This window comes from Lemur catta, chromosome 16, assembly GCF_020740605.2.
Source record: "Lemur catta isolate mLemCat1 chromosome 16, mLemCat1.pri, whole genome shotgun sequence".
NCBI classification, from domain to species: Eukaryota; Metazoa; Chordata; class Mammalia; order Primates; family Lemuridae; genus Lemur; species Lemur catta.
The window spans coordinates 42,949,244-42,965,522 of NC_059143.1; the positions used below are offsets into that span (position 1 = coordinate 42,949,244).

General features: G+C 44.3%; 1 protein-coding gene across 6 annotated transcripts in view; it reads left to right on the top strand.

Moving 5' to 3' along the window:
* The window catches only part of ZNF532 (zinc finger protein 532), a 99,270-nt gene that overhangs the window by 36,454 nt on the left and 46,537 nt on the right, over positions 1-16,279 (top strand). For all 6 annotated transcript variants that reach the window (XM_045527451.1, XM_045527450.1, XM_045527454.1 and 3 more), the window contains one exon: positions 2,462-4,821. In XM_045527451.1, coding sequence (XP_045383407.1) covers positions 2,479-4,821 — 2,343 coding nt within the window. In that variant the 5' untranslated portion in view covers positions 2,462-2,478. The remainder of the gene's footprint in view (positions 1-2,461; positions 4,822-16,279) is intronic.

Sequence of the window (16,279 nt, forward strand, 5' to 3'; positions counted from 1 at the left end):
GTTTTCTAATAACAATGACCTCCAGCCATAGATCAACATGGTTGGTAAAGATAGATCACAGGGATACCTTGCTAATGGTGACTTTACAACATCAATCTGATGGTTAAAAATAAGTGCTGACATTCAGGGATTATTCATAAGTGGGTGGATTCTTATGTGGGTATAGTGTCTGACAGATGGGTATTTCATTGCCCACATTTTGCAGTTTAAGTATTCAATTTCATTTAAAAAAGAAAACCATAATCTCAGACTTTCCCACTGGATCTGACTTCTCATGGATAGTTTCACATCAGTATCACTGTAGAAAGGTTTTGTTTCCTGTGTACCTTTTACGTTGGCAGTAGTTTGATACTGGGGGTATGTTTTTCCCTGTGTGGGCCCACAGACACCCGTCTAAGAGAATAGTGGCCGTGGAGTGTTCTCTCGAGGCTAAGTAAGCCACCGAGGGAAAAGTACATGTGACTTCTTCAGCTCTGTATTAACTTAGACACGTGCGAATGGAAGGTGATTTATTCCTCAGCTCCCATCGAACCGTAGGTGTTTATTTCACCGTCAGCAATAGTTTTTCCCAACCAAATTCTTAGGAGTGTTTGGACGTGTCCCCAGAATGAGTTAACACACTGAGGGTCTTAGCAGCCGTTGATGGATTTGTGGTTTGTGTGAGTTTTCACAGGTACGCATGTTCTTGTCTGAGTCTAAATTCTACCTTGACCCTAGTAGAGTTACTTTGATCAGGAATGCATGATCTTTTACAGATTGTTCAAGAAAAAAGTCATTAAATACTTAAGTAAAATGTGGAAGGTAACTTCTCAGGGACGACTAAAACATTAAAGGAAGACCAATGACAATAAATACTGAAGAACAAAGAGTCTAGGACTAGGTACCTATAGCTAGGCGAATTCTTCTATTGGAAGTTACCTAAATTCAGCCGTAACCCTCTTCCCTTCCGACTTGATGGTTGCTTGCTTGGTTTTCTTTCTCTTCTCTCTCTGTTCCTCCCTCTTTCCTTTCCTTCTTTCCTTCTCTCCCTAGCTGCTCACTTCCACTGCAGAAAGAAGGAATAGGTAGGATTCTCTCACTTCCCGGGGTCCCAGAGCTAGTAAGTGACAGAGCTGGGTCCAGGCCTGCTCTTTTGTTATAAATCCAGTGTTCTGGCCCCTGACTTGTGCTGTGTGTAAATTATTTGACATTTATGGTATAAAGGTGAGTGGCACTTTGTCCTCAGGCTGGGAGGTAAGAAGAGACGAGTACACACACACACTGGGGTACATACCAGGAAATAATAGAACCCTAAGATGCAGTGAGCGATCTGGGGGTCCAGGGAGCGGATACCCCCTTGCAGTGGAGGTTTTGTCTGATCCCCACAATCACTTGTCCTCTGCAGGTGGAGTGAAGGGCTCCTTTTAAAGCCCCCGAGCACTGTGTGTATTTCTATGTCCTTCATCTTCAGGAAAGGCTGTAACTGTCCATCTTCCTAAAACTCCCCATCCTCCTACCATCTGAGAGTGGTTTTTTTTTTTTAACATAATAGGGATAATTAGGATTACATAAAAATTGATGGAATAAGCACCTTATGGTTTTTTTTTTTTTTTGAGAGTCTCACTCTGTTACCTGGGGTAGAATGCAGAGGGCATCATCATAGCTCACTGCAACCTCAAACTCCTGGGCTCAAGCAGTCCTCCGGCCTCAGCCTCCCAAGTAGCTGGGACTATAAGCGCATGCCACTATGCTCAGCTAATTTTTCCATTTTTAGTAGAAATGGAATCTCGCTCTTGCTCAGGCTGGTCTGGAACTCCTTGTGCTCAAGCGATCCTACTGTCTCAGCCTCCAAGAGTGCTAGGATTACAGGTGTGAGCCACCATGCCCAGCTGTTATTTTCTCTTAAGTCCTAGGTGGACTTATTAGCAGTAGATATTCTGTGGTGGGTTTGGATGCTCATTTCTTCTGCAGATGAATATTGAGATCTCTAATTGGTTTTTTGATTATGTTTCTTTTAGTGTGTATTCCCAATCTGATGATGACTATGATAGTGATAATTTGCCAGCAGAATCAAATACTGTCAGTTAAACACTGTCATATTCCAAAATGTGTTTGGTAGTAGCTTTTTATGAAAATGACACATTTCGTAGTTGCTACACGAAAACCTGCTCTTCTGTGCTGTAACAGTTTCGATCAGTTTCATTCTTGTTAGCGAGGAGTCAGGCTGGTGACACGACACGGCACACACTGCACAGCAGTTTGGAGGGATTACTTTGGAAGCTAAAATTATTTAGGTTCTATGGATATTCTCTGGGTGTTTGTTCACTTTGACTCAGAGTTCTGTAATTACAATAAAAATGCAGTCACAGCTTTGCTCTTTCTTGGTAATCATCACTACATTAGTGTAAATCCTGCGGGGAGACTTATCTCATGGTTAGGAAACATTAATTGCTGATGGAGTTATTTTCTGTTTGTTTAACAGAACCTCTGATCACATTCATGACCATGGGGGACATGAAGACCCCAGACTTCGATGACCTCTTGGCAGCATTTGACATCCCAGATATGGTCGACCCTAAAGCAGCTATCGAGTCTGGACACGATGACCACGAGAGCCACATGAAACAGAATGCTCACGGAGACGACGACTCCCATACACCGTCCTCCTCCGATGTGGGCGTCAGTGTCATCGTTAAGAACGTTCGGAACATGGATTCCTCCGAGGGCGGGGAGAAGGACGGCCACAATCCCACCGGCAATGGCTTGCACAATGGGTTTCTCACGGCGTCCTCCCTGGACAGTTACAGCAAAGACGGAGCAAAGTCCTTGAAAGGAGACGCACCCTCCTCCGAGGTGACTCTGAAAGACGCGGCGTTCAGCCAGTTCAGTCCCATCTCCAGCGCCGAAGAGTTTGACGATGACGAGAAGATAGAGGTGGACGACCCCCCGGACAAGGAGGACGTGCGTTCGAGCTTCAGGTCCAACGTGTTGCCGGGGTCGGCTCCCCAGCAGGACTACGATAAAGGAAAGTCGCTCGGAGGGGAAAACTCCAGCAAAACTGGAACCTCTGCATCAGGCAGTGCAGATAAAAACAAAGTTAAGAGAGAAACAGAAACAAATTCTATAAACCTGAGTGTTTATGAACCTTTTAAAGTCAGAAAAACGGAGGATAAATCGAAGGACAACTCTGAAAAGGTGCTTGAAAACAAGGTCCTTGACGGGAAGCTGAGCTCAGAGAAGAATGACACCAGCCTCGCCAGCGTTGCGCCGCCGTCAAAGACAAAGTCGTCCTCCAAGCTCTCGTCCTGCATAGCTGCGATCGCGGCTCTCAGCGCTAAAAAGGCGGCTTCAGACTCCTGCAAAGAACCAGTGGCCAATTCGGGGGAATCCTCTCCATTACCAAAAGAAGTAAATGAAAGCCCGAAAGCCACTGACAAGTCTCCCGAATCCCAGAGTCTCATCGATGGGACAAAGAAAGCATCCCAAAAGCCACCAGATAGTCCCAGGAGCATTTCAAGTGAGAACAGCAGCAAGGGATCCCCGTCCTCTCCTGCAGGATCCACACCAGCAATTCCCAAAGTCCGCATAAAAACCATTAAGACGTCTTCTGGGGAAATCAAGAGAACAGTGACCAGGGTATTGCCAGAAGCGGATCTTGACTCTGGGAAGAAGCCTTCCGAGCAGACACCATCCGTCATGGCCTCTGTGACGTCCCTTCTGTCGTCTACAGCGACAGCCGCCGTCCTTGCCTCTCCCCCCAGGGCGCCTCTGCAGTCGGCAGTTGTGGCCAACGCGGTTTCCTCTGTGGAGCTGACCCCGAAGCAGGTCACCATCAAACCTGTGGCTACTGCTTTCCTCCCAGTGTCCGCTGTCAAGACGGCAGGATCCCAAGTCATTAATTTGAAGCTTGCTAACAACACGACAGTGAAAGCCACTGTCATATCTGCCGCCTCTGTCCAGAGTGCCAGCAGCGCCATCATTAAAGCCGCCAACGCCATCCAGCAGCAAACTGTTGTGGTGCCGGCGTCCAGCCTGGCCAATGCCAAACTCGTGCCAAAGACTGTGCACCTTGCCAACCTTAACCTTCTGCCTCAGGGTGCCCAGGCCGCCTCTGAACTCCGCCAAGTGCTAACCAAACCTCAGCAACAAATAAAGCAGGCAATAATCAATGCAGCCGCCTCGCAACCACCCAAAAAGGTGTCTCGAGTCCAGGTGGTGTCGTCCTTGCAGAGTTCGGTGGTGGAAGCTTTCAACAAGGTGCTGAGCAGTGTCAATCCAGTCCCAGTTTACATCCCAAACCTCAGTCCTCCCTCCAATGCAGGGATCACGTTACCGACGCGTGGGTACAAGTGCTTGGAGTGCGGGGACTCCTTTGCGCTTGAAAAGAGCCTGACCCAGCACTACGACAGACGTAGTGTGCGCATCGAAGTAACGTGCAACCATTGTACAAAGAACCTCGTTTTTTACAACAAATGCAGCCTCCTTTCCCATGCCCGTGGGCACAAGGAAAAAGGGGTGGTGATGCAGTGCTCCCACTTAATTTTAAAGCCAGTCCCAGCAGATCAAATGATAGTTTCTCCATCAAGCAATACTTCTGTTCCATCTTCCACTCTGCAGAGCCCTGGGGGAACCGGCACGCACACTGTAACAAAAATTCAGTCTGGCATAACAGGGACGGTCATATCGGCTCCTTCCACTCCTGTCACCCCCGCCATGCCCCTGGATGAAGACCCCTCCAAACTCTCTAGACACAACCTAAAATGCTTGGAGTGTAACGAAGTCTTCCAGGATGAGACGTCACTGGCTACACATTTCCAGCAGGCTGCAGATACGTGTGGACAAGTAGAGTATCATTTAAATCTTGGTGTTTCAGTGATGAGTCTGTAGACACGAGTGCTTGATAAGATGCCTTTGATTTTGGGCGTGGGAGCTTGGTTAAATGGGGGTGTGTGTGTATGTGAGCACGTGGGCATGCGAGAGAGAAAGGATCGTTTTCATAGAATAGAAACAATGTTGAAACATGAATCTTATTTTCAAAAAATGGTTTTTTGGGGGAAGATAATTCTTTTAGCCTGATGTACACCGTATGTACTAGTTGAGCTATGTATGGTACTTTAGATTTTGGTAACTGCTCAGTCATTGGATTATATATTGGAAGTCAGAGATATAGCTAATTATAGTGTCATCCCATTGTATTAAGTGTTCAAGTAAGGCTGTATCATCAAAGTTCCTGAGTTATTAGTGATGATTTTGAGATTCTAAAAATTACTGTTATTTATAATACTGAAATCTCTTACAGTTAAACACACTTAATCAGTACCCACTTTTATGGAGTGTCTACTTAAGATGATGGTTTAGAAGTATATTTAGTAATATTCTTCACTGCAGTGAATTAGGCTACAGTGGCAAACCCATCTTAAGCAGATTACTGTGTGTGTGTGTGCGCTTGCAGCTTCTGTTTTGTAGTGAAGTTACAGAATGATGTTGGTGACATACATTTCAGCCTTTTATCTCTTATTTTGTTACTCCACGAGGCAACATCTGGCTAATAGATAAATGTGTTTAACGCATATATGATACTGATATTTGGAAGGAACTGGACACGTTGAAGGAAATAAATTCGAGTTAGCCCATATGACATATTGTCCAAACCAGAAAACTTGGGAAGTTCAAAGTGGGTGGTAGTTTGAGCTGATGTGCTCTGCCTCTCAGACTTTTCTTTGTGAAGATTCAGCATTAAACTGGTCTTTCCTTTTTTTAGTCCACCAGTATTTGTTAATTGGGAGGTTTCTGCTGCGGGTTGGCAGTTGGTACCGTCTTGGCGGAGAGTTCCCGAAGGGCAGTTACTTACTGAGTTAAGTTCTTGGTACGATTTAGAGTTTTAGAAACAAAAGATCAAGAATATCTCAATATTTTTTTTCCGGTGGATTTTCAGTTCAGTGGAAATGGAAGCAATGAAGAGTTTTTAGGACATTCCTGCAGGCTTGGATGCTAAGTGTTTCATCGGCTCTGACAGTAGAATGCTCAAAGAAGAGGAAGGCAGCTGTGTAGTGGAAGAAGGCAGTGGTGGCTGTAGCTCTCTAGCCTGTCTTAGTGATGATGCTTGAGCTCTGTCTGTCTGGATACCCTCTTATCTTGTCACTACTTCGTCAAAATGGTCATATTTCTTTTCATCCCAAAAGGATGCAGTAAAAGGGAAAGAAGGCGAAAAACCCCTTTCTCCAGTTCCGTTTGTCCTGTTTGTGTGTTTGTGGGTACATTGTGGGGGGCAGTAGGCCATGTCCTGGCTTAGGAGGGTTCTTACTGCTGGCTGTGTGCTCTGTATCTGGCATTTTGAGCTGCCCTCAGATGTGTCTGTCTTCCTTGGATCCCTCCTCTAGGAATGAGGAAGGACATGGGCAGAGAGGTAGGAATATTCCTCCTCCCCTGTGTTCTCTCAGTTTTTGTTTGCTGTTAACCTTTTAGTCTGAACAGCCATACCAGGGTCAAATGGGTGAAGGTCTTTTCCTGGCAGAAGGAGATAAGTATCTCTTGTGTGTGTGGTTGCTTTGGCATCACTTATATTTTGCTGGGGCAAGTAAAATGTGCCGGTCACCTGTTTCACCCCGAGTCCAAGGAATGAGTCATGATGAATGTACATTTAACTCTAAGGCCAAATACACTCTAAGCACAATGTTTGCCTCCTATTCTATGTCCTTTCTCCAATTCTGCCTAGCTAAGTCGTCCACCCGGCTCGCCAGAGAAGAGTGTTGACATTTAGTGAGCGTCAGCCGACAGCACGGCCAGGTGTTACAGGGCTACATAAGCATGTCCCTGGTACGCTCTGCTGCTGTGTCTCAGCTCCCTTCTCTCCTTGGAATTGCAGTCCAAGGAACCCCTCCACCACTGCCCATTCTCCTGGGGCCCAGCCCCACGGTTCTCACACAGACCCAGGCCGGGGCTCTGCTTTCTACGCTAGCAGGAATGGCTGCTGCCTCAGCTTCCAGCCTACCCCGAGCTCGAGTCTCCCCCCAGTTCCGGGAGGTCAGTCGGACGCACGTGGCTGTTGCATAGTGGCAGGTAGGGTGGTTCTCACCCACTGCCGTCACCTGCTGTGGCATCGGGTAGCCACGGTGGTGGGAGGCCGGGAGAGAGAAGGGGAAATACCCGTCATTTCATCTCTGCAGTTTACCGTCACATGACCGTTGGCCAGTTTACAATTTGTCAACTTAAACTCGGGGGAAGACAAATCTACTCACAGGAATTGTTTCTTCTCTGAGAATGTCACTTAGAACTGTGTCTTCTTCCAAAATTTAGAAGTCGATCCAGTGGTACCGCAAGTACCACAGGCTTTGCCGAGTCCCTCCCTTCCTCTGTTGTCCCCCGTGTTCCACCGCTTGAAACCTTGGCTCTCCGTGTCCCCGCTGACCTCCACGTGTTGGTAGCTCACGGGTGAACTGAGAGTGGACTACCTACCCCACGTGCGTAACCGCCATCCACGGCCTCGCTCCCTGGCCCAGCCCTTCTGGAGTCGGGACCCAGGGCAGGCCCTGCATCTGCCGGCCCGGGAGGGTTTCCTCGGCCTGCGTGTTAGTCGTACTTAGGGGGTCATCTGCAGTGGGTTCCTGAGCTGACCCCCTGCTGCCCCTGAGGGTCCTGAAGGGTGTGGCCCCTGGGCCCCCACTAGACCAGCAGGTCCTCACCCTTCACTCACTGCCTTCCTGCCTCTGAGTTTACTGGGGCCTGGAGCAAGCTACTGCCTCCCCGGGAGAGGGACCTCCTGCCCTGTTTATTTTGAGATGATCCGTAGATTCTTGTCAGAAATAATGCAGAGCCTGAGTACCCTTCGTCCAGTTCCCCCCAAAGGGAACATCTCACGAAACTGCAGAACCATATCTCAAGCAGGACGTTGACGGCGGCACAGGCAGGATACAGAACTCTTCCAGCACTGCAAGGGTCTCTTGTGCTGCCCTTTTGTAGCCACCCCGATGCCCTACTTAACCCCTATAATTCTGTCATTTCAAGAATGTTACACACATGGAACCAGGTAGTATATAACTCTTTGGGATTGGCTTTTTTCGTCAGCATGATTGCCTGGGTGTCCAATCAATAGTATCAACAGTTTATTCCTTTTTATTGCTGAGTAGTATTTGATTATATGGTTGTACCATAGTTTGTTTCACCAAGCACTCATTGAAGGACATCTGCATTGTTTCCCGTTTGGGGCTGTTCTGAACACGGTGTACAAAAACACAGTTTTTGTTTTTCTGAGATAAATGCCCAGGAATGTAATTGCTGAGTTATGTAGTAGTTGCACGTTTAGATTCTTAAACCATTTTGTAGCGTGGTGGTACCATTTCCTATTCCCACGAGTAGTGTATGGGGACCCAGTGTCTCTGCATCCTCACTGGCGTTTGGTGGTGGTACCAGTTTTTACTGTAGCCATCCTCATAGGTGTGTGATGCTATTTCACTATTGCATTGTGGTTTTAATTTGTATTTCCCTAATGGCTAATGATGTTGAACATCTTTTCATAGGTTTATTTGCCATCTATGTGTCTCTTTTGGTGAAGTGTTTCTTCCTATCTTTTGCCCATTTTCTAATCAGGTTTTTTGTTTGTTTGTTTTAGTACTGAGTTTTACAAGTTCTTGAGAGAGTCTAGATACTGGTGGTTTGTTGGCCGTGTGGTTGCAGGTCTTTCTTCCCAGTCTGTATCTTATCTTTTCATCCTTTTAACAGGTTTTTGGCAGAACAAGTTTTTAATTTTGATGAAGTCCAATATATCAACTTTCCCTTTTCAGCTTTTAGTATTACTGTTTGCCTGGTCTTAGATCCCGAAGATTTTCTTGTCTTTTTTCTCCTGGAAGTTTTGTAGTTCTGTGTTTTACATTAAAGTCTGTGATCCAATTTGAGGTTATTTCTATCTAAGGTGTGGGCCTTCGGTTGAGGTTCATTTCTTCTCTTGCCCTGTGCTTATCTCCTTCCTCCAGCACTGTTTGTTGAAGAGGCCATCTTTCCTCCAGTGAATTGCTTTTGCACCTTTGTCAGGTATCAGTCAGGCATCCTTGTGTGGGGCTATTTCTGGCTTCTTCTACTCTATTGATCTGTGTGTCTGTCGCTCTCCCAATATCACATTGTCTTAAGTACCACGTTTAGCTGTGTGATGTCTTCAAATCGGGTAGACTGATTGCTGCACCTTTATTCTCCCTTCCTAAAATTGTTTTAGCTATTCTTGTTCTTTTCCCTTTACATATAAATTTTAGAATAATCTTGTCTATATTTACAAAAATATCTTGCTAGGATTTTGGTAAGAATTGTGTTAAATTTTTATATCCATTTGGAGTAGAATCAACATCTTTACTATGTTGAGTCTTTCAGTCCATCAACACAGACTCTCTCTCCATTTATTTAGATCTTTGATGTCTTTAATCATTTTGTAGTTTTCCTCATACAAGTCCTATACATGTTTTGTTAGGTTTCTTTTTTTAAGCAATTGTAAATGGTATTATATTTTTTGGTGAATACACTCACTCCTAATATATGGGAATACAATTAATTTTCATATATGTATAGTGTATCCTGTGACTATTGAGCTCATTTATTAATTTCAGAGTTTTTTTTTTTTTTAAGGGTAAATTACATTGATTTTTAAGATATCCCTGAAGATTTTCTTGTTTTTTCTTTCCTGGAAGTTTTATATAATAGTTCTATGTTTTACATTTAAGTCTGTGATCCATTTTGAGTTCATTTTTGGTGCGGGCCTTAAGTTGAGGGTCATTTTTTCTTGCATCCCCGGAGTGTATCCCACTTGATCAGACTGCATAATTCTTTTTATATATTGTGAATTATATTCGCTAAGATTGTGTTACGAGTTTCACATCTGTATTCATGCAGGTTTCTTGTTTTTGTTCTGTCCTTGTCTGGGGTAGGTTGATACTATCTTTATATTTAATATAATGAATTGAGAAGTGTTCCTTCCTCTTCAGTTTTTCTAGAAGAGTGTGTGTAATTGGTTTTTCTTTAGTAGAATTCTTTGGTGGAATGTTTGGTAGAATCCTCCAGTGAAACCACCTGGGCCTGGAGATTTCTTTTTTGGGATTTTAAAAAAAATACCTGCTGGGCTAAGGGAGGGGGCTCATTACCACTTGGCAGGGATGAAAGTCCCTCTTCCCTAGTGGCCTTCTCTGAGGCCATCTGGGCCAGGGGTGTTGGGACACTTGATTACAGTCTCAAGAGGGTGGAAGTCTGGGCTGCACCTACACTTGGCGCAGGGTTGGGATGGGGCCACAGTGTTTTCTGTAGGGTTTGTCTGGAGTGGAGCAGTAATTGTCTTAAAGTTTTCCATTTTCCTACACTGCCCATTTTCTGGTCCTTTGACTATAGAGAGCAGGCTTTTGTTGGGGATTTTTCTCTCTACCTGTTGGTGTTTCTAGGTCACCAGCTTCTTCAGCTCTGGATCTGGGATATATGAGGCAAAAAGAAATGAGGTGCTCACCACCCTGTCATCCCTGGTCCCTGGTCATCCCCGAGGTCCCCAGCCAGACTGCCTTCTTCGCTCCACCCTGCAGAGTCCTTTTGTGTTTGTTTTATGTATAATGCCCAGGGTGTCCAGTGGCACTTAGTGGGAAGAATAGGGAAAGGTACTTTTATTCCATTTTCCTGGCAGTGGAAGTTTCACTTCATTTTTTTTGTTGTTGTTAAAGGCCCTAATGTAACTGTCCTGTCTTCAAGGAGAGATTCCATAATCAAGTTATCTGCTCTGCCTGAGACATTCAGACAGCAGTTCTCACTTGTTTTTTGGAATTAGGCTCCCTGGAGGAAGGCATTCCATTTGGCTTTTGGGATTTCTGCCTTCGCTGAATCTCTGACATCCTCCCCCCCGCCACGCCCCCAGGGTAAATTTCCTTTCCTTAGCCTCATCTTCAGGAGCCTTCAGCAGTGAGAATCGCTCCTTTAGGCTTTCCCATCTGGAGAGCTGAGACTCTTAAGACCTGAGCCTTTCTCTCAAGAACCACCTTTTCTGGGCTTAGTCCAGTCACTGTCTCCCTTCTCTTTATGTTTCATTTTACATTTTTTCTTCCATTCGATATCATTTTATGTTTTGCCTTGTTTCTGTCTTGAACAGACCCTTGCCAGGTTTCTGCAGGCTGCTTCTCTGCACCCAGTACGGGATGTCTTCCTGTGAGCACCAGCTGGGGCTGTGCTCCCCGCAGCTCCTTCCGCTGCCTCCCCGCACACACGGTCGCCTTCGGAGACTTTGCCACCATGTCACGGGATAGAGGAAGGCTTGGGTGGCCTTTGGTGAATTCTGCTTTGCCAGTGCTGCTCCTCCCCCAAGTGTTCTGTGGCTGCTCTGTACAGAAATAATAATTCCCAGGGAAAATCCAAGTCTCACTTCATCATGAACTGGCCCTGTGCTCAGCAGGCCTAGTGCAGGTCTCTGGCAGGGGCTGGGTGGAATGTAGCTCGGGGCCCTCTTTGCCCTACATTCCTCAAGCCTGAGCCCCAGTCTTGGAATTTTATCATATGCAGGTGCGAGATACGGCCCAGGGACCTAAGGCGTGCTTGGGCTGAGGTTAGGCTGCCCAGGCTGTGTGTGATTTCCCCACAGAGAGATGGGAGGAGGAGGAGGTTGGAGGAAGAGGTTGAGGGAGAGAGTCAGAAGGCCTAGGACCCTGGTGTGGAACCAAGCAGTGCTATAAAAATAGAGCTATGGGCGACTGACTTTTTAACACCAGTAAATCTGCCCCAGTTGGGGGTTTGTATTCTCACCTACCTGATTATAATCCCTGCTTTAGGACAGGTTGAGAAAAGGAGTGGGGGAGACGTCAGTTCTAGAAGCTTTCCTTCTCTGTCCTCCATGAAGTATGTAAGAGCTGGTGACTGTAGTTTAAATAATTGATATATGAATGTATCTGGAGGTCATTGCTTCATCTCTTAGTAAAACCATGACTAAATTTAGCCATGTACAGACTGGAAATGCGTACTGTAACCTCTTAATCGTCAAAATCCATTTTCTTCCTGTGGCATCTGCGTCAGGCATAGAATCACAGAATGTTACAGTCCCGTGCTCAGCCTTTTTATTTTGCAATGGAGAAAGCAAATGCCCAGTGAGTGGCAGAGCTGGAACTCAGGCACGGTTTCTTTGCTGCCGGTTCATTATTCCTGCTTTATCCTGCTGGTTCCCCAAGATACACAAGCGTAGAATCTTACGGCTGGAAGGACCTTAGGGATCCTGTAAGAACAGACTCTTGGGGTTATACAGATAGGCGACATGTTTGCAGTGGTCCTTGTTTTAGGGATTGTGTGTTCATTTTAGTTCCAGGAACCTTTCGGGCATCATTAACACGACATACCAAGTACATTAAGCTGCTTTGAGCAGGCCCTGCCAGTGCTGCTTTCTAGATAGGCTCTGCTCAGGCAGCTTCCTCTGGAAACCCGGCTCTGGGGTTTCCTCTGGAAACCGTGGCGCCTGGCTCAGTTGTCTCCCCTCACCCCTGCAGTCCCCCCACGCGTCGTCACTAGGTGAAGACTCAAGACCTTTGGGTTTTGGTCCTGCGCTCCTAAGTGCTTAATTTGAATTTTGGTCATACTGGTTCTGTCCCAGCTTATATTTTAGTGTTACCAACCCTTCGTTTACCTATTTTCTGCAGTGATAATCTCCTAAGTAGGTTATGTGTGGACCATGAAGCTTTCTGTTAATTTGCTCATTTAGCTGTCAGCTCTTATGAGGGATTTTGAGTGGAGCAGAATGATTTGAGGACAAAACCACCACAGCCAACTAGCTTTGGGAACAGAAGGTATATAGGGCCAGTTTTTCTATAACGCTTGCTTTGTGTGATTTCCACGTAAGTGAGATCTGAAACGGAATGCTCTCTTTGTGCCCTCAGTGTGGCATTGGGCAAAAGTGAAAGCCACAAAAGAAACTGGTATCTTTTATTATTATTGTTTTTTGGTGATTATACTTCAGACAGAATTATGAAACTGCTGTTATTGAGGTGACAGTAATTTACTTAGCATCCAGGCTGGCTGTTAAGGTGGCGATGTTTCCACCTTTAGCTTCAGTGTTTCATGTTGCTGCAGGCTTTGGTCTATCTGAAATTTAAGCATAAATACATGGCTATATTTACATTTCTATAGCCTTGCTAGGTCTTCCCCGTGTACCTTTCCCAGGCTGTTTCTCTTTCAGTTCTTTAAAATATGAACTGAAACATGTAGAATTATTTTTCTTATTACTCGGATAATTCCTCGTCTGTGGAAAGAGGATGTTGAGTCCTAGCATTCTCTGATTCCTTACCAGGGCCATAATGTGCCCTGTTCCACTTCCTTGTGGCCTGGGTTTGTGTGCCAGCTGTTGACTCCAGTGCCAGGATTGGGTAGAACAGCACCGTTGTACCTCAGCGCCCCATGTGCTGGGTGCATTGGTTCCAGGACCCTCCGAGGATGCTCGAGTCACTGCTATAAAAATGGCGTAGTATTTCCGTATAACCTACACACATCGTCCTGTATACTTTAAATCATCTCTAAATTACTTACCACACCTATTACAATGTAAATGCTCTATAAATAGTTATTATACTTTATTTTTGTATTTGTATTATTTTTTTATCCCCCCCCCCAATACGTTTATCTGTGGTTGGTTGAATCCGTGGATGTGCCAGACCCGTGGATACGGAGGGCTGGCTGTAATTGCAAAGCGTGGAATGTGATTACTTTTCAGCTCTGTCTTCCTGTAGTTTTCTGGTGTTACCTGACTATTGAAAAGTTATATTCTACTTTAAGAAGTAACAGTTCTCTGAGCAAATGAGGCTGGCCCAGAGTAGAAATTAGCTGTTCATTATCTGAGTATGGGAAAACATTTCTCCCTTTCCAGATGACGTAAGTAAAATGTCAGGAGACACACAAAACCATTTCAGTGCGTTTTAGTATGCTTGCTTCTATTGGAAAAGCAAGAATTGTCACATTAATATCCTCTAGTAAGTAGCCTGAACTTATACAGTAGAGAGTTAGAATTTTAAGATATATTTTAATTTATTTAATTTAAACAAAAAAAGGAAGGAAAATCAGATTCTGTTAGACCAGTGGTCCCCAACCTTTTTGGTACCAGGGAGCAGTTTCTTGGAAGATACTTCTTCATGGGGGGAGTTGTGGAGGGGGATGGTTTCAGGATGATTCAAGTGCCTTATGTTTATTGTGCAGTCAAACCTCTCTGCTAATGATAATCTGTATTTGCAGCCATTGCCCAGCGCTAGCATCACCCCTCAGCTCCACCTCAGATCATCAGGCATTAGATTCTCATAAAGAGAGTGCAACCTAGATCCCTCTCATGAGCAGTCTACAGTAGGGTTTGTGCTCCCATGAGACTCTCATGCCCCTGCTGATCTGTCAGGAGGAGGCGGAGCTTATGTGGTAATAAGAGCGATGGAGAACCATGCTATAAATACAGATGAGGCTTCCCTCACCTGTGCTCACCTCCTAACAGGCCATAGACGGTACCAGTCTGTGGCCTGGGGCTTGGAGACCTCAGTTGTAGACCACAAGGAAATCCTTATCTGCCCCTGTGCTCAAATGCCTCTCTCTAATCCAGAGACTGTGCATCATTGTCATGAATTTCAAGCATTCCAGAAAAGCTAGTGTAGTATATACTCTTTTATGCTGTGAAAATGCATCACCACTATCTCCAGAAGCAGGGAATGACATGTTTTCTGTAACAGGTACAGTGAGTAAAACTTGAGGGAGGGAGTGTACAGTTCAGTAAACAATACCATATGAGTTTAAAACTACTGATACTATGCAAGCATCAGGAGGAGAATGTCTCCAGCCAAAATAGCGTGCTTTTTCTCCAAATGGAAGGGAGGCAAGGTGTGGAGGAGGCAGGTAAACAAAGATAGAAATGTGGGATTAGACACAGTGTATGTGCATGAATATATTTGCATCTGTACAAACTAAAGGTAGAGTCTCTAAGTATCCAACTTGGTTCCCCAATGACCGACTTCTCCCGTTTGAGTAATTGCAAAATATGAAAAGCATTTTGATTTGAGGTTATATACAGTCCTTATTGACTCCCTTTCTCCTTGTACTTCTGTATCTAAAGTGGGGGAGGAGCCTCAGCTGATGGAAGTGGGTGAGTGCAAATTCCTACAGCGGGGGTTATAATAAATCCCAATGATTTTAAGTCATTGTGCATTTTATATGTGTTGTGAAGAATAACCTTTTGTACTATATCTTGATGAAATCTAAGGTAAACATTTTTTTTCAGCTTTTAGGGAACACGTTTATCTCCTTTTTAGACTTTTTATTTGTAACTATTATAAAAGTAGTATAATCACATTGCCTTAGATAGAAGAGAGAAGCTTTGGGGGTGGAGGGGTGCTCACATCTTTTGCTCATGGTTTTCCTCTGTGTATTTTCGTTTGCTCATTCCTTGCAACCTCCACCCCACTCCTCGCGTTCCTCCATTAGAGGCCTCGGAATTATTCAGAGCCTGGTTCAGATCCTGGTTCTTCTTCTTAATATCTGTGGGGCCTTGGGCAACTTTCTTCACTTTGCTGAGCCTCATTTCTTTATCAGTGAAATGGAGACGTTATCTGTTTCATAGATTATTAAATGAGGTGCGTGGCTCATGGTGGACAGGGGCCAATTCATGTATTTTTATTTATATATATACATACACACTGCATACTTATATATATATTTACTGTATATATACATAACCATATTATATATATGTATACATATACATGGTATATAAAATCCATATTATGAATATATTACATGTAAAAATGTTTTGTGACTTCTTTTAGTATAGAAAATATTAATTTTATTCCCAAATACGTACAAGATATTTTAAGATACCTGTGGAAATTCAGACATTATAATTCACTGCCCAGGATTGTGTGAGGGTGGATAGAAGAATTTAGTTCAAAGAAACACGTGATTACCTGTGATAACATAGATGTTAATAGGATCTTCTAATTAATGGACCTTTTGATTGGTTTTCCTTGTTGTAGCTTGTTTTAACCTTTGAAATATGTGTTACTAGAAAAGGAATGCTATTTTTTTTAATGGTGCTAACCTCATCAAAGCTGCCTGTAATATTCTTATTTTGTGATTATAATAAACATTTTGTGGGATAAAATTTGTATTTTAGTCCTTTCAGGAGAAAACCAACAAAGAATTTTCAAGTGAGTCCCCCATTTTTCTTAGTTTAAATCACTCGGTAATTTAGACCTGAATTTTTGGGCTTGATTCAAAAGCTAGAAGAATAAAAAGTTGTTTTAAAATTTCAAAAATGTTGTCAATATAGAAGAGTGTTTTACAT